General features: G+C 35.4%; 2 protein-coding genes across 7 annotated transcripts in view; one reads left to right on the top strand and one right to left on the bottom strand.

The window, feature by feature from the left end:
• The window catches only part of LOC119077955 (amyloid beta A4 precursor protein-binding family B member 1-interacting protein), a 137,496-nt gene that overhangs the window by 70,987 nt on the left and 41,063 nt on the right, over positions 1–25,446 (bottom strand). The window lies entirely within an intron of this gene.
• On the top strand, positions 2,105–24,182 carry LOC119077957 (scoloptoxin SSD14-like). 3 transcript variants are annotated; one of them, XM_037185332.1, is made up of 7 exons: positions 2,105–2,437; positions 21,884–22,051; positions 22,120–22,344; positions 22,401–23,019; positions 23,089–23,279; positions 23,345–23,585; positions 23,649–24,182. In XM_037185332.1, exons 2-7 carry the CDS (start codon positions 21,975–21,977, stop codon positions 23,913–23,915), a joined length of 1,620 nt encoding a protein of 539 aa, XP_037041227.1. In that variant the 5' UTR covers positions 2,105–2,437; positions 21,884–21,974; the 3' UTR covers positions 23,916–24,182. The 3 variants fall into 3 exon arrangements, with proteins under 3 accessions (XP_037041227.1, XP_037041228.1, XP_037041226.1); XM_037185333.1 differs by lacking the exon at positions 2,105–2,437 and adding an exon at positions 16,610–16,703 and having other exon boundaries at positions 21,880–22,051; XM_037185331.1 differs by lacking the exon at positions 2,105–2,437 and adding an exon at positions 18,712–19,025.

Below are 25,446 nucleotides of genomic sequence, written 5' to 3'. Positions count from 1 at the left end.
AATTTTATTCGAAATAATGGCTGTCGAAGTTGCATAAAAGATTGTGTGTACTGTGTTTATACCATACCATTGAACTTATTGCACAGCTGACATTAAACAACAAAACATAATGATAAGTTATGCCCCCCTTCAACTGTGTATCAAATTTATTTCAGTTTACTTTCCGTATCCACAGAACTCTCTGTACACACTGTACACCGTATGCCATATCAAATGTTGTATTTAATCCCATAAATAAATGTTATCTGCTGTTTTATATGGCGCCATAAATCGTTTCATATATTATTTTCCATATAAGAAAGTTGTTATAAAACAATTAAATTATTAATTGCCTCAACCATAAACACTGGTACTTTTCATAATCATTCTCGAGCGAACAGAAAAAAAACACTGCCAAATGATTGCATACACATTTGAATCGGAAAGAACACTGAAACACATTTCGCTGTGCTAAAAATCGTGTGTATGGAGGGTATCTAACACGTCACACAACACAACAGCGTATGTAATAAAACGAAACCGATGTAACATACGACAAGAAACGTTCGAGTATAACAGAATTCTCTTCATTTTCCTATTCCCAATATTAATAAGCCTAAATGTATACTCAATGTGTGTATGTACAGTCCGTCTATTAGCATTTGCAACACGTAGTCTACTTGACAGGCGTTTTATGAATAATTCACGTTATTCGAATGCAGTTTATTGTGTTATAACGTTGGAAATTTTAACAATGTTTTCAGACAACGTTGGATGTTGTGTTATAATTGAATTAGAGGTCGCCAATAAGTTCAAATGTACTATTTATCAGACCAAAATTTTGGGAAGGTAAAATTTTAATGACACCACTGGGAGAGTGGAAAACAATAAATTAATGGAGAAGGATCAGTCATAAGACTGGAAGGCTTGAAGCGATGCCGATCAATCGATGAGCTGCTCAAGCAATTTCGCTATAACATCGTGTCATTTCATTACATCTTTCCGGATGGGTTTTTCCTAATTTTCCCAAATTTTATCTTCGGAAAATGGAGAAATTTAAGATTTGGAAATGGTGAAGCAAACATTTTGTTTGTTTGGCAAAACGTTTTCCGTTCCTAAAATAGTCCCTGAGTATTTGTTTTTATCATTGATGTGATCCGCAGTACCGCCATATCATTCTTGGTTACACCTCAGAGTAATTATAACTAGAGAGGAAATTTGTACGACGAAATGTGGTCCCAACATCAGTTTGTATAAGAATCTTATAAGATACACATTTCGTACAATTTTACACCAATACATGTATACGCTGACGCTATTTCGATTTTGATAGTTCAATTTGCCCTCTTAATTAAGAGGGCAAACACACGTACCAATCTCGGTACCAATCAACTTTTCGTATTTCATGTTGGGACCACGTATTTTACGTAATTTTGTTCGAAATTTCCTCTCTAGGTATAATTACTCTTAGGGTTACACCTTGTTTCACTTCGAACAAAATTTTTGGTAGACCGACTAGCAGACGTTTTCGTATTTGTTAGGTTGAAATTCCATAAACAAACTGTGCAATACCGGTAATACCATCCAGCTGCCAACTGCCAGCTCTTTACAGAGTCTGTAATACAGACAATACCACAAATGTACCGAAATGTTTTCGAACAGGTGGCGGATGGTACATTGCAGTGCTATAATAACAACGAATATGCCCATTTGTTCTCCAAAATAATTAATTAAAATCTGATTCTTTTTGTAAGAAAAAAACTTTGGAACGAGCTGAATGTCTAGGGTAAACATGGGCTTTATTATCGAATGAAAATTGACTGTACCAACTTTACGTGTAACAATTTGTTTTTTAAATTAATTTAATTAAAGAAGTTCAGGCGTTTAACGAGTATTATCCCGTGGACCGGCTGGTAATCGGTCAAATGAGTTGGTGATTTCCGTGGCTACACTGAAATTCTACTTGACCGAACAAAAAAAAAACAAGATCTGAGTTTCATTGATGTTAGTAGCTCGTTCAAAGTGTCACACGCCTGCGTTCGGTGACATTTTCGTTTCGATTCGGTCGGCCTGTAAGTGAGATATTTTGGGAAATTCTATTTCACAAGAGAGCCGAAACCAAATCGAAAATTTCAATTTGAAAACATCGAGTCAGTGTTCAAATTTGACGAACCAATGTTGTGTGTAACAGGGCACTAACGTATAGACGAGATTCTAATGGAATCGATGTCAGTTTTTTCCGATTTCTGTAAATCACATACTTATTCTAATTGAATGAGTAAACTTACAAAGGTAAATGAAAAATTAAAGTTGAGATAGGAACGGTGACGAAAGTGTGTTTCATTTGCTATCATTTCTGTATCTCAGAGTGTATTTGTTGGTGGCGTTGTGGCAGTTTGTAGACATCCATTTAGTAAAAAAACGAGAAGTGACCGAAGAGCCACAAGTAGTGAGACAGGTAAGTTTTGAAAATATCAAACGGTAGAGAACACGCCTCTAACTCGCTTATCAAAATATTTCCCAACTGCACTCTAAACCACAAAATGAAATTATTCTAAACAAGAGTACGGTCGTCTCTTCTATCGTGAAAAGTTTTAGATTGTCCATGCAGTGCTGCATAAATCATTGTTTTATTACCATGGCATATATGCACAATGCGCATCCACAATTTCGAAACGAGTTGCATCTAATATTTCGTTTTTATTATAAATTCACAGTTCACGACACCGTGAACCTTGCCTCTCATCTTACCATATTATACATTACATGAGTATTCTCTATGCAAAGATAAAAAATTCTGAAATAATTTATCATTGTGCACACAAAACCAAGAGTATAAAGAACTGAACTTGTAATCTTGTAATTTGAATCTTAAACTGTGATGCACAATTCATTTAAATAAAATATTGTTGGGAGATTTTTAGCCTACAATTATAGTTATGATTCGCCATTAGATTTGAAGAGCATAAATAAATAATCTGGTCGTTTTTTGCATTTAAATATCGTGCAGTGGTGGTATAAAATCTATACTTAATATTGAAGTGCGGTGTGTTCATTTGTGGTTTACCATTTGAATTTTATTTCGACTTTTTTGCTGGTTTTATTTTTGTAATAAAATTCTTTGGTTGTAATGGCAATAAATTTTTATGATTTTTTTTTTCGTACGTAATGGTTTATGACCCTATGAATTATTGATTGCCGTGCTATAAATCAAAACCAGTAACTTAAAGCGGTTGTACGCGAAATGTTTTTGTTTGTTTTTTTCCCCTTTATGAAACCACTTTTTCTCTCTATCTCGAACAATAAGCTGATGAAAAACACCAACCTAAGAACTAGGCTTCGAGGTTTCTGAGTTACTCGTTTGACCTAATTTAATTAGTTTAAACCGAAAAAAAAACATCCCACCAGCCTCGAACGACTATATTCACCTGTTATCGACAACAACGACCAAAACAATCTTCAATCTCTGACTGATTTTATATTACATGCGTTTAACGAATTGAAGTAAAAGATTTGAAATCTGAAACTTTTGAAAATTCTTAGAACAAATCGAAGTAATAGATTCGATGGTGAAAATATTGATGTGCTTGCAGTCTGTGGCAGGTTAGAAACGAAATAGTACAGCTGAGAACTTATATCAACGACGAGTTCATTATTTGAACTTTCATGGTCAATCTACCGGTTTGCCTTTTCCGAAAAACCTTTATGTTCCATGAAAACATTCTAGTTTTGCTAGCAGATGCAGTACACAATTTGAGACGGAAACCACAATTTACAATTGTTAAATGTTTCCTATGTGCTGAATGAGCACCAGCTGAATATCACCAGCTGGATCTACTATCACACACTTATTGTATGATAAACAATCAAAATACATTCTTCACAATGTGTTTACTTCATTCATACGTGTTATGTGCGCGCATAGATGACGTTAACGTAGAAATGCACTATGTGTAGGTTTCTTTGAATTGTTTACAATACAAAGTGTTTTTGTTTGTACACTAGCTGATATTCAGCTGGTGCTTATTCTGCATATAGGAAACTTTTAGCAATTGTATCTCGAAATGTATGTTAACTCTCAAGAAAATTGAAAGTCGGCGCAATTCTTCAGTTTGTGGATGCATTGTCGATTATTTGTGGATTCTGTACTCCGATTGACAAATGAAAATCGGGTCCTTAGTTCTAGTTCTAGAAGATTTTCTAAGAACTTTAAACTATAAGGATTAGAATTAGCATTTGATTCGTCAAAAAAAAAAATCCTCAATATACGACCCAGCAATTTCCACTTTTGTCTGCTAGTATACCAATCTGAACAACCACCTGGTCAATCACTGATTACACTTTGTTTTATTTAAATTTGCACATTACAAAAACAATTACTAAAATTGCAATTCAAATGCAAATTGTCGAATTTTAATCTCTCTTTTTCACACACAAACGTTGAGCAAAATTTTCACTTCGTTTTGTCCTAACAACAACACCAACATTGAATAATGTAAATGAACAGAATACACAAAAGGTTTACCAAATTCTGTTAGCTGTGATCGGCATACCAATATCGATATGCTAAACAAAATAGTTCTACTCACCTCTCGTAGGTGTAATACTGTGGAAAGGTGAGGCACCGCAACTCATAAATAGTATCGTCCTCGGTTTTCTCATGTGCTGGCTTAGGGACTATTCGGTTGGCTAGGTCGTTTGGAACATTTTGTGTTTGAATTTCGTAAGAAAGATTGGTAATATCGAATCACAGAAACCGATCCATCCAATTGTTATTGACAAAGACAATGAAAATGAGTCACGAGCTTTAGCTTGTCTTGTTTTATACAAAACGGCATGTGGGAACTAATGAAGTACAAGATTTTGTATGAAACACTAAGAAGTGATAGATTTAAATGATAATTTCGTGATACTGTGACTTGACTGAGGTCACTTAAGACCGAAAATTTAACACTGTTAAAACGATGAACTTTCGAAAAACTTCCGGTGAATGGGACCAATTATAAAACAGCGTGTTCGTAAAACGATTTCGACGAGTTTCTATTTCGTAGGAGCTTCGCGTAGCCCCGGCTTGACTTTCTATATATCAATGTCAACAACACTGCGTTAACCGGTGAAGATACAACATTACAAATAGCACTTATCGGGCCATATGCTTCAAAGAATCGACTCGACATCGAAAATCTATTTATTCAAGCCGAGTGTGGAGGAAAAGGAAGTGCACACAAAGAAAAATAATCAATAAATTTTATGCCCCGTCTGGTTCTGAATGTAGTTTGCTGCAAAAATGTTCGACGATTCCCATTTCATTGCTGCATTTGCATATCATTTTCAACTTGTACACATTTCGTGAAGTAACAACTCCTTTCCTCACGTAAATTTCAATTATTTCGTTGTTTTTTTTCGTTCTTCGCTAGTTTGTTTGTTTTCAGTTGTATTTAGTGGCAACAGAATAACATCACATATACCCACATCTACTGTACGTATAGTTATGTCCATGAACTTAACGTTTTATTATGTGCGAACATTTTCCTCACTTTATCATCATTTTGTTTGTTTTTAAATGCGCTATATGGCCGCTATGGCAAAGTTTAAATGCTCATTTAAATAAACGAATATATCTGCAGAAAACATTATTGCATTCGAACCGAACACAGCAACAACAACAAAAACCGTTTTGCATGGAAAAATGGTGAAGTTACACTTTTTATCGGTTGCCGTTTTGAATTGAATTTTCAACCAACATCGTCATCCTCTGCGGTGAACTTTACCTTGTCTGATAACCGGGTGAATCGAAGGAAAAACGGTACAGAACGCCGATTCAATTTATTTCTTTTTTTCATTCTTGCAATTCCACCACAAGCCGCTTATAGTACAGGACCTTGTGTCAAAAAAAGAGTGGCTTCATGGGCCTTAAGATTTATAAGATATCTGATTATCCCATGTAGGAACGAAAAGTTACGAAACAAAATTTTTATTTTCAGAAAATGGGAAATGATTTTTCCGACCGGTGAGGCTACTTTAATGAAAAACTTAAAGGTCGAACATCTTGGAAACTAATGTTTTTTAGAGGATTTTTGTCTTTTTCTTGAAAGTATGACTCAATGGCGATATTTCATGGAAGAAGAGAGTGGTGGAGTGGAAGTGGGGCTGTAGTCAGAGTTTCCCAAAAAGTGCACTGGAAAATTCATTAATTTTGATGTCATTTTCACTCGCCACTTCCAACCCAATTTTTTAAAAGAAGAGGCCACTCTCATGGACTTCTAAATTTAGCCGGCCCGCCAAGATCTCTCCTGTGGTGCCGGAAGTATGACCTAGGAAACTCTTGTATGGCCTTGTCCTAACACGGATTTTTCACGTTTTTTCTACATCGATAATATGCAATAAATAGTTGTAAATAAAGATACTTATTCAAGGGTTTCACCTCTTCTTCATTTCTATTTCTATTCAAAGATTAGGTACAAAATTGATGATTTTCTTGATTCATTATGTTTTGATGAAACCGTTTTTCACTGTTCAAAGGGCAACTCACTTAAAACAGTTCCAGTCCTGGCACTTCTACCTCTTCTTCGTTCTAGAAACTGGGCATTTTCTATGGTTTAACCCATTTTTCTGATCAACTTCGAGATTTATGACTTCATTGAAGTCAGTTCCCAATTTGACTGAGTTCCCTTTGGTACTCTAGTGATAAGTAGGGTTAGTTCCCAAGTCAAAAACGACGTTAATCTCATGAAATTTGAAGCCCACCGAATAACATAAGAAACCGTACTATTAGCTATTTCTACTCCTTTTCGGTTTTGGTGATACAACGATACGTGACATTTTTCCTGCAGACATGTCATGTCGAACAGAAATACGAGTCAGAACAATATCCATGGATATTATTGCTCCAAATAAAAATGAAAATGAGAAATAAAAACGAACGAAAAATAATAAGATCTCGCTCGGCTGGTGTACTACATAACTGCGGTTCGAAGTAACTAAACACAATCTGTTACAAAAAAGAAAAAAAAAAAAAACGTGCAAGTGGGCAGATATATTGCATTATTACAATGTAAAAGTGTACATGTAAGAATTGTGTAGGTAGCACTGACATTTTGCTGCACTCCATTTACATTTTGAACAAATGTTTGGTAGAGAAAAATTCGTTTCTTTTCGCTCGACAATATTTTTATTGCCATCAAAAGCCACATCGAGTAATAACTTCTTGTTTGTTTATTTCATAAAAGAGTTTACGTTTTTTTTTTCTTGATTTCGTTTCGTTTAACGACAAGTACAAACATTGTTCTCCGATTTGTATTTGACTTCTCTTCCAATTTGAATATTCAAACATAAAACTTTGAGGGCACACACATACCGAATCCTATATATTATTATAATGCGATACGATGCTCATGTTTGAACGCTGATAGGAACGAAATATCCGAATGTGTGTGCATATGAACATGTAAATGCACTTTACAGAAGAAATGAAAAAATCAAACATTTCACAGAATTATAAGCCATACGGCATTACGTTCAAGTAGAATGAACATCAGAATTGACCGTATCAATTGTAAGAGATACTCTCGAAGAAGACAGCTTAGAATACGGTTTGAAGTTAAAGAAGGCCATAGTCTACAATTAATCTAGCTTTCGAAGTCACTCACTGGAAGAAGATTCACCTAGTCACTCACTGGAAGAAGATTCACCCAGTCACTCACTGGAAGAAGATTCACCCAGTCACTCACTGGAAGAAGATTCACCCAGTCACTCACTGGAAAAAGATTCACCCAGTCACTCACTGGAAGAAGATTCACCCAGTCACTCACTGGAAGAAGATTCACCCAGTCACTCACTGGAAGAAGATTCACCCAGTCACTCACTGGAACAAGAAAAGACCCAATCACCGGAAGAAACTAAGGCCCAATCACTAAAAGTAGCCAAGACCCACTCACTGGAAGTCAATGAAAGTGTAAAACAGGTATGGTCTATTGTCCGCCCGGAGGACATAAAAATTTGATTTTCGTACTTAAACGCACTCATTTTCATAATATTTTGACATAAAATGTGAGTGCGTTTAAGACGAATTCGCCGATCGACCATACCTGTTCTAGACTTTCATTGCTGGAAGTGCTAAAACTCTCATAGGATCATAATCTCACTGGAAATAACTAAGACCCTCTTACTTTGAAGAGCTACGATTAACTATATGTAAGTAATAAAGTCCCTCTCGCTGGAAGTAGCTAAGACCCTCTCACTGTTAGTGTGTGAGTAGGTAAGACCCACTCACTGGAAGTAACTAAGTCCCTCTCACTGAGCAGGTAAAAGTCTCGGTTATATTAAAACAAATTTTCCCAATCAATTAGAACGTTCGACAAACTTCTCATATACTCGATGTTGACTTTGTACTATCCTATAAATCAGGTACTGGTATATTTTCACACCACACGAAAGTACAGACGAAACTGAAAGAACCGTACATGTACAAGGCAAATCGATTCATGGGACTATTCGAGAAAGAAATATGAATATCGATTAAAATTTAATGTGTTGGATGGTTGGTTGGTCTGTTGAAAAGTATGTTGTTTATGGTTTATATAATGTATTTACAAAATAGAATGACACAAAAATTTCAACAAAAAGAAAACCAGGTAAACACTAAATCGACGAAGCCAAACAAATGATCCGCATTTTTTTTATATTTTAAAGAAACTGCCAACAAATAACGGGCTTTCAAGTGATATTCTTTCCCTAGTCTTTCTATTAAGCGATTCGGAAATATTTTTTATTTATTGATTTTAATAAATTCAATTATGTTACACGATACGAAACTCTTGTAATGCAATGGCCATGCACCATGCATTGCATATATTATGTGACTAATGAGATACGAAACGATTTCTGTATGGGATTTAGTATTGGAACGAATGTTGTCGCTGTGGGCAACATTAGTTAACAAAATTGTTCAAATAAATCATTAACGACGGGGTGACGGGTATTCTATAGTTGAGACAAATTAATTCTTGGATTAGATTTTAATATTAAATTAACAGAGCAATTTATTAGAGAAAAGGGAATTAGAATTTATAAATATTTGAATTCAACTGAAATTAAACTGAAAGTGAAGTCGCGGAGATAATCCACAACATGTCGACTTGATTGGTACCACTTCTGCTCTGACAATCTATGCAGACTGGTCGATACTTCTTCTGAGTAAAATTAACATTGAAATAAATAAGCCAAGAAACGTTCGAGTCGATTTATCAATTTTTATGAAGTGATTGATAAATTGTTAGAAATTCTTGTGAAGCAACTGGTAGTAACAACACAAAATACAATAAGCCAACACTAGCAAAAGAAATGGTTCAAACCGAGGGGTAACCGACTCGGGCAATTGACTACACACCCTCAAAGGAATTGCCGGAGTATCCGGTAAATAATTGGAATTGATGGAATTGACCAGAATTGATCGGAATTGGCAGGAATTGATCGGAATTGATAGGAATTGACTGGAAATATGTGGAATTGTAAGGAATTGAAAGTAAATGAGAGTAAATGCAGATAAGTGTGATTATCGGGAAAAAGGGCCGCGGCCAGCGAATGCAAAACCACATTATTTCCTTTTTGTTTTAATTTTAAAGGCTCCCGCACAATAAATAACAGTGTGCAGTGTTGATCAGTTCCATTTTAGAACAGGTCCAACGTCCTTTTATATTCAAAATATGCACACTGAAGGAATCTTCTTCGGAGGATTCTTGTGAGTCAGATACGGAAGAGTTTGAGCCGCAACAAACAAGTGAATATTCGTCGGGGGAATGTTAGGCTGGGGCATTGCCGATGCGAAATGCTCCAGTTTCAAACCAAATTTACAAAAAAATGCATCACCGACAATATCATCTATTCCATCAACTTTTCAAAAGCCTAAAATCTTACGATGTCGATCACTTGAACGAAACAAAAAATTGAGTGCTTTGGCTTTTGCTAACGTGTGCTGAACAAATCCATTTCCTGTCGAGGTACGAACAACGTTTTGTGCATCGGACAACTGAAACAGACAAAACACAGCAATTTACTTGAAAACATACACATTTCACATTCACCATATTAATCAGTCGTATAGTCATGAAGTTTTTTTCATGGCTTGGGCATAAATTACGGAATTTTTCTCGTAACTTAGGCCCTCAGCATGAAAAGTTGTATACGCATCTGTTGTGGACGATTTATTTTAGGCACTTTCGCTTGTCGCCCTCACTTCGTTCGCGCTACAATCCGCGAAATTGCCTTAAATATACCGTACACAACATATACGTAAATAACTATTCCTGTACGATATATAGTTCGGGAAAAACTGACATTTCTTAATGAAAAATCATGGCAAAATATGTCGTATTTCAGTTGTCGGATGCACAAAAGTTTTTCGTCATTTCCTGACTTGGTACGAAATAGTACATTGAATGACAAGGGGCGAAAGTAAGAAAATTCAACCGTGTGCGAGAGTTGGAGCCCGCGCCGAAGGCAAGGGCTCTAATCGCACAGGTTGAATTTTCTTACTTTTGCCCCGAGTCGTTCATACTATTTTTTTTGATACCAACATTGAAAATTGATACGTATCGCAAACATCGCAACAAAATGTTCAAATAAAAAGGCATTTAGCCAGAAAATGCGGGGGTCCAGGGGGCGGCAGCCCCCTGGTATATGAAAAATTTAATAATTTAGCCATCACAACAATAACACACACAAAAATTAAGATATAACTAACAAATCATTCAGTAACAAAAGGTATCAACTTTGTATGCTAATTTCAATAAGAACACTGGAGCACAGTGTTTTACAATTTTGATCAAAGTATTCTGCATAATATGAGCGGATTTTGTTGACAACTTGACTCATTTCTCTCATTTTCTGTGACGTCAGTCACTTTCGCTGTTCGTTCAGTTGCGTTCGCTCTTCGTTAAGTACTTTCTCCCCGTGGGATGCATTTTTTTACTTTCGCCCCTCATATGCGGGGCGAAAGTATCATTTTTCAATGTTGGTATCAAAAAAAATACTATTTATCTAAAATAAACAATGATGTGCGATGTGAAATCATTTTAAACAAAACTGCAGTCAATTGGACGGTTTAATCTAAATTGAAATTGAAAAATCTCTTCTAAAAAGTGTGAGTAAAAAGTAAAGATTCTAACAAAATGAGTCTCAAATGTAGGACAACATAGTTGTTCCTATCTTGATATAGTCTGACGATTCTTTTTCCGAAATGCTTAAGGGTTTAACTTTGACTTTAAATTGATATCTATTTGAAAATATCGAGCAATTATTTCGAAAATTCGTGGAATTGAAGGAATTGATTGGAATTATAGGAATTGAAGGGCGAATCCGGCAAGTAGTGGTGTTAATCCGTTAATTGAAGGAATTAAGAGCAATTAAAAGGAATTGACAGGAAGTAACTTTAGAAATTGAAAGGGAATTGAAAGGGAATTGAAAGGAATTGAACGGAATTGAACGGAATTGAAAGGAATTGAAAGGAAATAGAGCGAATCCGGCAATTAGACGAGTTGGTCCGGTAATTGAAGTAATTAAACGGAATTGAAAGGAATTACAAATTGATTTGCCACCATTTTGGCCAGTCGGTTACCCCTCGGTTCAAACATGTATTCGAAAGTCTTCCACTCACTTTCTATGTGTCCGTCCGATACGTAGTTTAGCGGGCTATTGGGCTTACGTCATTTCATACCATGACAAGCTCACATCTCAGAAAAAACCTTTTCGTATGTGCGACGTGAATAACCATATTTTTCTCCAGTCAAATGACGCTCTCTCTCTCTCTCTCTCTCTGTCTCTATCTGATGACAGTTCAGGTGAGAAAATGTTGTTTCTCTCACCTCTTTTTTCTTACATTGGGTAAGAACCACGTACAAATGAAAAATAAGGTGTTCACCTCGAGGAGAAATAGGAACTTCCAACTCGAGCAAACTTCAGCATTCTTTCCCTTTCACAAAGATGCCAAGTCAGATCTTTAATATGTCTGTAGTCATTGCAAATAACAAAATAAACGACGAGGCTGAACTGAATATTCGAGTAAACTGTTTGTTCAAGCTAAACAATCTGTTGCAGAAGATCATTGCTGACAGCTGTTCGCGTATAATTACAGAAGGCTCTTCAAGACTCATGCACAGTGTGCTACACTAGATTGTAATGTTATGAGAACTTGAGTGTACATATCGCTTTACATCTCCCAGCTGAGTCAGTCATAGACATAAAATGTAAAAGCTTACAAACAAAAGCTTCTGCATTGTTCTACAAAATTGATTGTGTTCGTTTGGTGTGAACCAGTACGTTCACGAAATTCTGACAAATATCAGAGAGCACAAACAATTAGAAATTCACATGCAACAAGCGTCACGGAAATGCATTTTTTTGTTGGTAATGACTAGGTGCCATTATATCACAAAAATGAAAAAAAATCATTTGGCAAATGATTGGAGAGTGTCTGGAGCCAATCAGAAATTGCTTACGATTGAAAGTACGAAATAGAAGTATGCAGAGCATTATAATGTCAATACAACAACGAACGTAAGTAATAATGCCAAGAGACGATTTATAGCACTACACTATTTTCTAGCTGCGATGTATAGGTCTACTTCACATTCTATTGTCTTGATTCGAAGAAATCGTTCTGAAAAATTCCCCACGAGTAAAGACAACAAAAATTTACGGTTTTTTTTTGTACTTCTACGTATGCTTTACACAAAGCCAAATCTAATTGATTGTGAAATTACGCCACTGTAATTTCGTTACTGACGCATTTTAGAGGCTTTTTTGTACCGGCTTGTCTGAATTATTCAATAGGTCACTAAAACATGCGCATGTTCGACCATCATTAAAAACAAACAAAAAACAACAACAAAACACCAGACGTCAGCTGATGGTAAAACCCATAGCAGTTACGATTACCGCGAATAACGAGAGTGCAATGACCGTAGTCTACTCTTCCAAAATTTCCATCTTTCTTCTACTGAAATATGGTTTTTCAATAATTTACAACAAAAATTAAACTTGATCGTTTCAGGGCACGTGAGTGGTAGCCTACGGCAGTAATCTCACAATTATTTGCCAATATGTAAAAAGCATCCGACACCTATGTTTACACCGATATTTTACGTGAGTGAGCGATTAGCTCTTGTTTTTGAAAAATTATCGAAAACTTGAAAAACATAATTTCAATTTCATTATTTGCCTATTAAAAAAGGTTAATTTTTTTTGGTAATGACGCAAATAAGTCGAGTAAATTGAATTCAATTTCGAGTAAATCGGTTTCAAAAATGATGGAATGAAGCCATATTAGTATACTATTTGATGCGACTTCTATTTGAACATCTAAATGCAGCAAGGTGACGTGTCCAATTAGCGAATTATAATAAAAATAAAGTTTCATTGATTTGACTTCGTTTCGAATAGTCTGACGATGCCAATAAAGTTTTGGATTACTTCACAAGACAAAATAAATTCCGTCAACCAATTGGAAATTAATGAAATTTCATTTTTCTTATAATTCACTAATTGGGTTAATACCCTTCCGGCACTACATCATTAATTTTTTAACACCAGGATGATATATATTGCAAAACATTGCACAAAACCCAAGTTGATGTGAACCAACGTATTGTTGGAATTTCCTATTTTCTCCCCGAGGTCATTTTAGTATTCATTTTCTCCACTCGAAATGTCATCGGACAAATCGTCAACAAAACGTCATTTTCTCATTGCCTTTTGAGTGGAGAAAATAAGGATTTTAATGTCGAACGTATGAAAAAGTCCTAGAACAAATGTTTTTCGTATCGTGGTATAATGGGCATAGTTCATCATAGGTCTCGAACCGTGATATGCATAAAGGCTATCTGCTCATTGGTGCCTTCATAGTAGCTTCATCGAAACAGAAGCATTAACCTTTCACAGACGGCAGTTTTTCTATATCGAATCTAGTACTTCATTTGATCTAAGTATTTTCTAGATAATTTAAATTCGAATCTTTTTTTTCACTTTTTTAAATATTCCTTTCGCTATAATACGATCGCATTAGTCAGAGCTTCTCGTTTATTCGTCAAGTTGGTATCGATAACAGATGTTAGCCGAGTCGTTTTTATTCTGAATTGAATCTAATGGAACATTGAAAGGTGACATTGATATGTCCGGCAATATTAAAATTTTAGTCCAATTCTCAGCAGTAATTTTTAAGTTCGATGATATAACCGAAAATTATGCTTATCAGAGGTAACGTAACGCATGCAAAATTTGCTATTATAGGTCGGTATCTCTAACGGATAATCTGTTCTGTATTATAATGAAAAGCTGAAAATGTATACCTCAATATGAATCATGTTTTAACTACAAAGTGACAATTTTTGAATAGGTAATTTAGTGTGATATTAAGTGACAAGGTAATCATAACATACCGACCGCATAAATGCCATTAATTATTTTACATTAATTAACTCGTATCACTTTTGTTTTGTATGCCACACGCAACATACAACACTATATGATGAAGTGGAGCTTATTAACGACAAAAGATTTGGTTTATTCACTTCTCGTTTAGTATATACTAAATATACTTAGTGCATATGTGTGAATAAACTTCTATTGTAATTTGATTGGATTTCTTTGAATTACGGAACGAAGCTTCCGAATGAGCTTTCTTAACATTGATCGACCTTAAAATTTCTGTAAAACTTCCCATTCAGCAAAACTTCTAATTGAATCAATGAACAACAGTCCAGTTCCAGTTGCAAAATAGACTATTAGTTATGCAATAGAAAACCTGAAGTAAAACAGATCTAACAAGGCCGAGCACACAATTTACATATAACAATTATTATTCCATCGATCCCAGTTGTATGCATACAGATGCATAAGCTTGCAATTCTTATCATGTGTGAAATAACACAACCGAAAGAGTGGATTTCGGCAGGAATTAGCTTTCATGCAATGTTGGATAGTGGCTAGACTTCAACGAGTTCATTCGTTGTAACTGAATTGGAAATCTTAACCAACAAAACCAGCCAATGTGACTAAACTACCGGTAAGGGTTATACTATATACCTTCTAAACCATTTCATTTGTGTCGAAATGCTGGAGTAGTGAACTCCTAAAACCAACGAAAATCGGAATTAAGACTAGTAGTGATGCTACTATAAAATGAAAGCTTAACGATGATCTCCACAGAATAGATTGGTCCATCGCCCCTATCTGATCTATTGGTCTGGCACCTGAGAATGCCCCTTAGGGGTTGTCCCATCTACTCTAGCCAGTGGTTTTCTACCATCAGGATCGTTCTTAAAGTACTTAATGAAATGTAAAAGAGAATTCAATTAATCACCTGACTTTCCTCAGAGAGTCCAGTAGTGCAAACAAAACATCCGATAAAAAATTACATGATTTTCTGTCAATGCTCTGTCAAAGTGTTTAATGAACTTCCGAACGATATAAATAGATGAGCACGTGAGATATCATTGCAAAACCGTATGCAAATCAATGTCATTTGCATTTGTAAATAATAATACGCTTCGCCAACGTTGTGTAATCGAGTCAATAATGAAATGGGGATTTTTCTTTCGTTGTCGATGGAATTTACTGATGGGATTTTCATCATGTCATCGATCGACCTAAACAAAGCATAGCTGATCAAAATCCCCGTCTATTAATGTTAGCGCATAAAAGTGCATACTGCATTGAATGACGTAGACAATTAAACGTAAGTCCCATAATGCTGCATGATGAATAAACCTGATTGGATGACGTAGAACATTGCACGTAATTGTTGGAGAAATCAGACCTGATCGACGGTTTCCGAAAATTATCAATAAATCTAGCAAGTAATTAGAATTGCTGTGTAAATAAATGGCATCTCTTTCTAAAATATGCATAACACATAATCAAACGAGTGTTGCGGGAAAATCTGAAAAGCTCCGCAGCAGATGGAATGCGTTTGTGCCGATGATAAAGACTTCAAATGCTTAGATTTTTCGCAGTCACTTTGACTTTCTCACGTTTTCAGTGGAAGCCTCCTATATTTTCATGTTCGCAAAGTGTTTACCAATTGGGTGAGGTCTCCCTATATGTAATCGTGTAACGGATGTTGGAATTTCATAAGTTATTTCATTATGTGATGTGATAAATGAAATATTTATTTTTATATAAAATTACTTTTTGTTCAGATGATACAGTGAACGACATCTCAAATGTCTCACTGTCAAATTTTTCTGAGAATTTTATTGTGTCATTGCAAATTCACAATGACATTCTCTGAAAAAAATGACAGTGAGACATTTGAGATGTCGTTCACTGTACGCAGACAATTTTATTCAGTTTTCACGAAAAGAAGTTCTGATCGCTAAATTTTATAAAAAAATGTTGGCGCATAGTTTTCATTTTTTTCGTGCTAGACCCTGAATTGTAAATGACAGAATCACGTATAAGCCATAACATGGAAGATAACGACTGTTCAACTGATAAACAAGAATGTATTCATTGTAATACTTGGATAAGATAAGAACTCATCAAAACTATTCAGATCATAACCTTCTACCGAATGCATTTCTTTTCTTTTTTTAAATTCATTTTAGATAATTCGGTGAGTGGAAGCAGTTAAGTGTTTTACAACTGGTGTTCTTGTTTTATATTATTACTACAGGTCACACAATGATTCACCACCTGACCTTCTGACTGCACTTCTCTTTGGATATAAATTTCATGAGTTTACTTATACATTCCAATAAGATTCCAACAAGCTTTTAATGAGTGTTAAGCAAGTGAGGACCGAAACAAAATTTTTGGTTTTTTTCTAATGCAAACCCCGATTTTTTTTTGTTTTCAATGTCGAAATTTAAATATGAAGTGGAAGTAGTTTTAGCGAAGTGTTTTACCAAATAATTTAGAGTGAATTCACGCTAAGTGTTTTTGGTGTATCAATGTCAAGTCAGTGCAATTATCATATCCCCAGAATACATACTTGTCATGAGATATTGAAAGCCTTCGTCCCCGAATAAAGTGCTCTCGTATTTACTATCACGAGCATAATAGTGATAGCGATAACACATGGGTAAACGTACATCAAACAGCAGTTCTACATGCTATAAACGTCTTGTAATTTTATTACAAACCGATATACTAGCGAAACTTAGACGAAATTTGGCGCAATACATAGGAACACTCGACGCAAAGCCGAGGTTGACAACACATCGTATGCCCTGTCGTATGCGCAACAATCCAAGGTGCAAGTTAGGAACAAGATTTTACGTGCAGTTTCGGGGTCCTATTTTTACACACGTCACTTCTGGCGGCCAAATATTTCTCGAAGGCCAAATGTATGACAACAAACACCTTTGCTTACATAGTTGTTTTCCAGCTTGAAATATAAATTTATTGCAAGATAGTCACTTGGCGGAGTAGTCAAAATTATTGCAGTGAGCAAAACAGCACATTTTTCCGACCGACCCTGTTTTAAATGTTTGAATTTTCAACTTTGTCTTCAATTAAGTTTGTAAAAAATCGGTAAAGACATTTTTTGCTGAGAATAATGTTTTACATCGATAATTCTGCCACAGAGAAAATATAGGAATAACGGCACGGTATGGAATTGTGGTGTCAATTAGGGTATTCCTACTGCCTTTCTAATTTGACATGAAAGATATTAAAGTTAATTCACCGGGACACTCAGGGATATATTTGCAGTGATAAAAATACCGAGAAAGAAATACGCAATTATAATTTGATTTAAAAAAAAGCGAGTCATCCACAACCACGACAACCAAAATTTGCTCTTACTTTTATTGCTTCATATAGTAAAAATGAATGAAGTAGAAGATTTTGTCTTATGCTTGGATACAAAATCTTTTACTTCATTCGCATTTAGCATCCACCAGATAGAGTTGTGATCGTGGTCGTAGCTTAAACAACAAAAGTGTTCAAGCTCTACATTCGTATGTGATAGCTTGAATATGACCTACCATGCCTACCATTCGTTTTTCAGCATAAATGTATCAGTAACAGTCGATCTTATAAATTAATGTGGTTATTCGTACGGAAAACTGCATGAACCAAAAACCCTTAGTTGTTATTTTCACATGGACTAACGTAGAAGGTGTGAACCGTGACATTTTTATTAACATTTTAATCGTTGATTTTGAATTGCGAATATGCATGAAAAGAGCTTAGTAAAGTGTTACACTCTACAAATAAACAAAAACCGAATTGTCTTGCTGATACAGAACAAATGTTTGCGTTTTGATAATAAGCAAACTTAAGGTCATTTCTCTCTCTCTCTCTCTTTCCACTATTCGAGTATTCGAGTAGTAAATATTTATTCATTTTCAATAATCGTTACGGCCTCTGATCAGTTTTTCTTTTTGTATTCTTTCCCACTTACATTTTAGCAATTAGTGTTTAATGACGAACGCGTAGTGTTTTTTTGCGTCACACATCAATAGCCATCGATACAACCCGTTAACCAAGAAATACAGAAATTCTCTCGACTCTCTTGAAACACCAGTTAGTCAAGAGTTTTTCCGAAAAAGTTTAGTTTTCATTCACCTGGAATTTCCGATCAGTACATACAATTAGAATCTGATTGAAGACGGCTAATATGTATGCAATCATGTATGTAAACATGGTTTAACAATTTATATTGCTATACATCGCCGGTTAACATCGAATGGCAAAGATAACAATAAATTGTCTCGTTGACGATCATTATTGTTGTTGTGTGTATGTACGTTATATAGTCGGCGTTAAAAACAGAAACTCTTTATATTTTGCTCATTACTTCGAAGCAAACCGTCACTCCAAAAGGTGCTTCGATAGTGACATACCTGGAGGACTACTTGTTTTTTTTTTGTTTTGGTTTTCGTGAATCAGTTCAATTTGAAACGTTAAGGAAGATACAAAAACAGATATTTGTATATCAATTCCGCGTGTGTCGACGGTGAAGAAAAACCAATTTTTCAAATAAATTGATGTGAATTGTGATCAAAAGGGAACAAAATAAATTCCGAGATGCATTTAAAACCTAGGTAAATTTATCAATGAAATCAAGAATTTAAAAAAAATTCTGAACAATTTGTTAAAATAATTGGTTGTTATTTATAGTGATGTATGTGATTAATTTGTAATGATAATTGTCCGAAAGCACGTGCCGTTTTTTGTACATTGTGTTTTAAGAATTTATTGAATTTAATAAACGAAAAAAATTCGTAAATTCTGATATGAGATTAAATAATGATACAAACTGGACAGAGATGGATGTGGAGTGGATATATGTGAATAAATAGAAAACCTTGAGGGGAAATGTTTTTAAATTATAAAAATAGATAAAGTATTTTACGTGTTACGGCATGTTTCATTTTCATTTACATTGCCGAATCACGTAAAGCAAGTGAAAAAAAACAGCCCTCCCCTTCGGGTCGGGCTATAACACCCCACTTATCAAATACACAACTTGGAACCTCGAAAGTAATATACTAATAAAGTGACTATTCGCACCAGGTTTACAACTCAAGATTTTTGAGATTAAAAGGGTAGTAAGTGGACACTTAAAAATCGGTCATTTTTCGTTTTACGACACAATTCGATGTTTTGGAAATAAAACCTCGAATTGTGTCGTAAAACGAAAAATGACCCATTTTGGCGTGACCATGAACTATCAACTTTAAAACTACCGAATGGACAGGAACAGTACCATGAAGAGTACTAATCAAACATCAAACATACCCGGTGTGGGGATTTAGAAAAAATGATTTCATTTACGCAATTAAGTTCAGCGGAGCTTAATGCCGCACAATTATGAAGAAAAAGATGATTTTATAAATGCAAGCATGTAAAGGATATTTATCTGGAAAAGTCTAGTGCGATTTACCATACTATTGCTGAACATTTATTGCGTAAATCATTTTTTTTTTCAAAATCACCACATAGGTTAAATCAACGCACTTCAAGCATGAGTGGTACTGTGAATAGGGTACTGAAACTAGACAATGTGATATACAAGTGTAAAAACAAATTCTTACTAGTTATTTTCCTAACGCATACGAAAATGCTATTTTTGCGAATGAGAGGATTCCAGCTCGAGCCGGAGGCGAATGCGTCAATCGAATTCGCTAAAAGAGCCTTTAAGCATATGTTAGGAACAACGTTTTTCCTAAACTACGTGGGATATAAGCGACGAAGTCGCGATATTTTAGCACTAGTTAGGAAAAAAATAGATATATATTTGGCAGCTGTCGACTGTGATCATTTATGCTTGAAGTGCGTCGGTTAAATACGTTTTTCTGAGACATTTCATTTGATTTGTTTGTCAAAATTTAAATGTTAAATGTCAGGTGACTCTAATTTCAAGAGGTGCTCAAATTCCTATTGTTATTTCTTATGCGTATGAGTAGTTTCATGTGTTTATGATATAGCTGGTGGATAAACAGCTGCTGCTAATTCTGCACAAGAAATTAATTTACTGATTGTGTGTGAAAATTAATATTATTAGAAAAACCAAAATGCAAAGAGTCGTTAATGACAGGAATATCAAAAATATATTACTTCAGAAAATCCCAAAACAAAAGTATCTTTCCAAAGAATCAATTACGAACCAATTTGAAATGATTACCTCGTGTTACCTGCGACCATTAGCTTTATTTCACACAAAAAAATAATTTGTTGCCATTCAAATAACTTTTTGTCAATGTTTGATGGTGAGTAATTGTTGGAATTGATTTTTTTAAGATTGAACCATCATACAGAACATTTTATAACACTGCATCTGGTCATTAAAATTCTCAAAGGAAATCTTTTATTGACTGACCCGAGCGGAGGTTAACCATTCGTTCATGAGTAAACATTAAGTTTGATATTATTTACAGATTGAAACAAAATCATTTTTTGTTAGTCTGTTAGCCATGTCTGTCGAGATAAAATATTTAAATCTATAAACTGAATCACGTAGAATGTAATTTTTAGAGCACTAAAACGTGAAACAATGTCATGTTCTAATTTTTTAACAACGTTCACTTCCGAATGGACAGTCAATAAAATTGTTGTGACAGTCAAACATTATTTAGGAAACAATTTTGTGAAATGAGTCGAACTATTACTTCATTTTCTAAAGTTTATCGCTTAATAAGACACTTGTGAGTTCAACTCATGTCATAAAATAGATTGCTTACTTTCTCAGCTCCCAATGTAATGAATATATGAAAGAGTATAATAAGCTTGGTTAAGAAATCTATGCCCCTCGTATGTAATCCTAATGCACTCATGGATTGTCATAATTTGTTTTACCGGATAATAATGTATCATTGAATTTTTTCTGACACTTCTGACGCTATAAAGAACGTTTGTTAACCAAAAAGGAATTGGTACGTTTCTCCACTCTCTTCGAGGGATGCTTGGGGCAATTAAAGGGTCGTGTCCCAACCTTGACGAGTGATATACTCGCGCATGCATTATGATGCTGGCATCGTGAGTATATGCAAGTGCGCAATTGTGATTCGAACGATTGTTTTGCCTACGATAACGATCGTGTCTAATGAGAAATTGTATGTGGGTAGTTCAATGCACCCAATACGAAGCAAATGAAGTGTCCTGTTTCACTTGCTGAGAAATGTATCGACGCGAATGTGTGATGTCTCCGCGAAATAAATTGTAAATTTTACACCTACCTGTCCATTTGGGGATTAACACATTCTTTTATTTTCTGAAACAATAAATAAACGTATAAGAACTAGACGGGAGTCGTTATAAGAATTTGTCTCAGCCCATTCCGATTCGAAAGAATTATTTCCTAAGAAACGAACTTCTCAGCCAAAATTTTAAACCTCAACTAAAACAACAATTAGACCTATTTACGCCCAATTATTGACCGGCCCAATTATTTTATTTTTAGATTCCCCTTAAATAAGAAAACCCTCGCTCTGTTGGTTCTGCTATCAGCATTGATCGTAGGTTTTGGCATTGCGTTAGGATATTTACTTAAGATGGAGTACACACACCACACTGTTAAACATAAAGGAAGCGTAGTTTCAAACGGAGAAGAATGTGCTGCCATTGGAGGGTAGGTTATCAGTTTTTTATATGAATTCACTTGATGCTAATGTGGTGAAATAAAAACACAAAAATTAGGAAAATTCTCAAAGAAATGAATGGATCAGCTGCTGATGCCGCTATTGCAATGTTATTCTGTGAAGGCGTCGCTGTCCCGCAAAGCTGTGGATTAGGAGGTGGATTTTTCCTTACAATTTATACAAAGTCGACAGGAAAAATGCAAACAATGAATGCTCGTGAAAATGCACCACTAGCAGCAACACAGGACATGTTTGTCGGCGAGTCACGCGTTACTGGCATAAGGTTTGTAAAAGTCAAAATATGCGATAAGCCAAAATCGCTCTAATCAATTTTAACAGGTCAGTAGCAGTGCCAGGTGAACTCAAAGGCCTTTGGGAACTACACCAACGTTATGGAAAACTGCCATGGCGAACGTTAATTCAACCAACAATCGATTTATGCCGAAATGGACATTACGTTTCAAAATATTTTGCTGATGTCCTGCAACTGCTAGATACAGACATTCGAAACGATACGGGCCTGTCGGAAGTTTTTCTGAATCCTGAGACAAATTCGGTGTGGAAAGCCGGTGATCGTATTAGGCGACTAAAGTTGGCCGAGACATTGGAAATAATAGCCGACGAAGGTGCTGATACGCTGTATAATAATGGAAAGATTGCCAATTTATTGGTGGATGAGATGCGGCAAATGGGTGGAATCATAACAATGGAAGATTTAACGAACTACACGGTTCGCTGGGAGGATTCGATTTCGACAACATTTATGAACCATACGATTCATACCGTACCGTTGCCAGCTTCTGGAAGCGTTTTGATATTACTGATGAACATTCTGAATGGATTCCTTCCACCAACCAAGGACATCACTTTTTATCAAAGATTTGTCGAGTCCCTGAAATACGCTTATGCTAAGCGAACGGAGTTAGCAGATTATCGTCACGCACCGGATGCTTATGAGGTATCTAGTGGAATGACAAACGATACACTGGTGGAAAGGTCTGATTTATATATTTTTGTCATTTTAAAGGTATTCCAAGAAATGCTCGACGTCGACTTCGCCAACGAGGTACGATCGAAAATCGAAGATAATCAAACATATCAGGACTATAAGCATTACGGTGCCAATTTTTCCGTGCCAGATGACCACGGTACTATTCACATTTCAGTCATAGCACCGAATGGAGACGCTGTAGCTGTAACTTCATCGATAAACACACTGTACGACTGCATTTGTTTCTGTTATTTGTTTGATTGAATCGCCTAACGAATTCCTTTCTATTCAGTTTGGGATCCCGAATCCGATCTAGATCAACTGGAATTGTTCTGAATGATTCAATGGACGACTTCTCAACGCCCGGTGTTGTGAATATGTTTGGCGTTCCTGCGTCACCGTCAAACTATATTGCGCCAGGAAAGCAACCACTTTCATCGATGTGTCCGACAATAGTTTTAGATAAGAACGGAGATGCGAAATTGGTTATTGGAAGTGCTGGTGGAACGAGAATTACGTCGGCCGTAGCTTATGTAAATTACGATAAAATTTGGTGCAATCATTGGGTCATGTAACGTCTCTCTTCCTTCCCTTAGGTTACCATTTCTCAACTGCTCTTCAATGAACCGTTGCCCAAAACAATACGGGAAAAACGATTCCATCATCAGTTAGCACCGATGTACATACAATATGAAAGCGGTTTCAACGAAACGATTCTCAGACAATTGAAGGAACGTGGACATGTTGTGTCTGAGGAGAAAACACCGTACGGATTTGTGGCCGTTACGGGTATTGCACGGAACGGCGATGAACTGACACCAGTGTACGATAATCGAAGACATGGAAGCACGTTCGTGTTTTAATTAAATTTAAGAGATTTCAGTGCCAAAGAGACAATGTGCTTTTCGTGTTTTAAATTATTGAATTTAACGGGGGGAAAATTGCATTTTCTTCCATTAAAATGTTGACTGCACCAATGATTTAGAATAGTTTGTAAATAGGACGGTTTGTAGGTGAAATTCACAATGTAAAGTGTGACGAAACATAAGTGAACAAAATCTACTTGTCATTTGCCTTCCTCTAATCTATGTAATTTATACGAGTAAAGATGAAGAAGCTCACAGAATAAACATTTTATTTTCATTTCAAATTCGAATTATAGGTGACCAGAAATGTGGAAGCAAAAAAAGGTTCGCTGCTTCGATAAAAACCAATGTTAAAAGACATGTTTCATGGAGAACAACAAGTGCAGATTTTAAATTCTAAGTTCACTAGGTACGCTGACTTCATGTGGTGCTCATATTCCTACTATTACAACTAATTATGTGATTGTGTGTCAGCTGGTGGATAACCAGTGTTTGATAATTCTGCATAGGAAATTCATTTACTGAGGTTGAGGTTGAGCTGCCTGAAATTCCTTAATTAATAATTTAATTAAATTGAAAAATGTCTCGAATTTCATTGAATTTGCAGTACATTTTAAGTAGCAGGGCCTATTTTTCAAAAACGCGTTTCTAAAATTTCTGAAAGTTTCTAAAACATTTCTAAAATTTCCCAAAGTTTCTTTAAGAAACTTTGAGAAATTTTAGAAATTTTTGGAAACTTTCAGTTTTAGAAACGCGTTTTAGAAAAATAGGCTCTGAAGTAGGTACCTACTCTGTGAGGATGCATAAACACATCTGGGCTATCCTTGAAAAACAGGCAATGAGGGGGCAAAAGTAAATCATTGTAAGCTTCAATAGGCTGATTAAACAACTTTCACAATGCTAACATGTATTCAAATGATGAGCCAATAAACCAAACTAACTAACTAACCATCTGCTACCGGCAATGACACAAAAAAAGGACCACTGACAAATAAGTACGAGGACGAGGTAAACACTTTTGTTTCATACATTTCAGGCAAAAGGGATGAGACACTCAAATTCATCACCAATTTCGCGTGTAATTTGTCAATGACCTCTAAGTGATGGGTTCTTTCTAGCAATATTTTATGTTAAGACAAATGAAGTAAAAGATTTTGTATGAAACACCCGGTGATAATTTTAAACTTAATTTTGTATCGTTATACGCTTTTCGTTTGTAACATATTAAGCAATTTTTTCGACTCTCTAGGTTTGTACACCTTTCGATAATTTTTTTTTGAAGATCTGAAGGTCCCGGTCAAAAAAGATCAATTTTATTTATCCTCTTCCCTTTTCTGATATCATTCAAATATTGAATATTCTAGTCTACAAATACTGATTCTTTATTCTTCTATCCCAAAGCCATTCCAATCTAATCCCAGATTCGGCTCTGTGTGTTAAAAAATTTAATTGAAATTGACATTCAATTGTAAAGTGGTATGCATAATAATCCGAAGAAAGAGAAAAAAAACGAAAAATATTTTGTCGA

This window comes from Bradysia coprophila, unplaced genomic scaffold (assembly GCF_014529535.1).
Source record: "Bradysia coprophila strain Holo2 unplaced genomic scaffold, BU_Bcop_v1 contig_24, whole genome shotgun sequence".
Lineage (NCBI taxonomy): Eukaryota > Metazoa > Arthropoda > Insecta > Diptera > Sciaridae > Bradysia > Bradysia coprophila.
The sequence above is the reverse complement of the archived record's forward strand: the minus strand, read 5'-3'. Positions and strand labels throughout refer to the sequence as shown.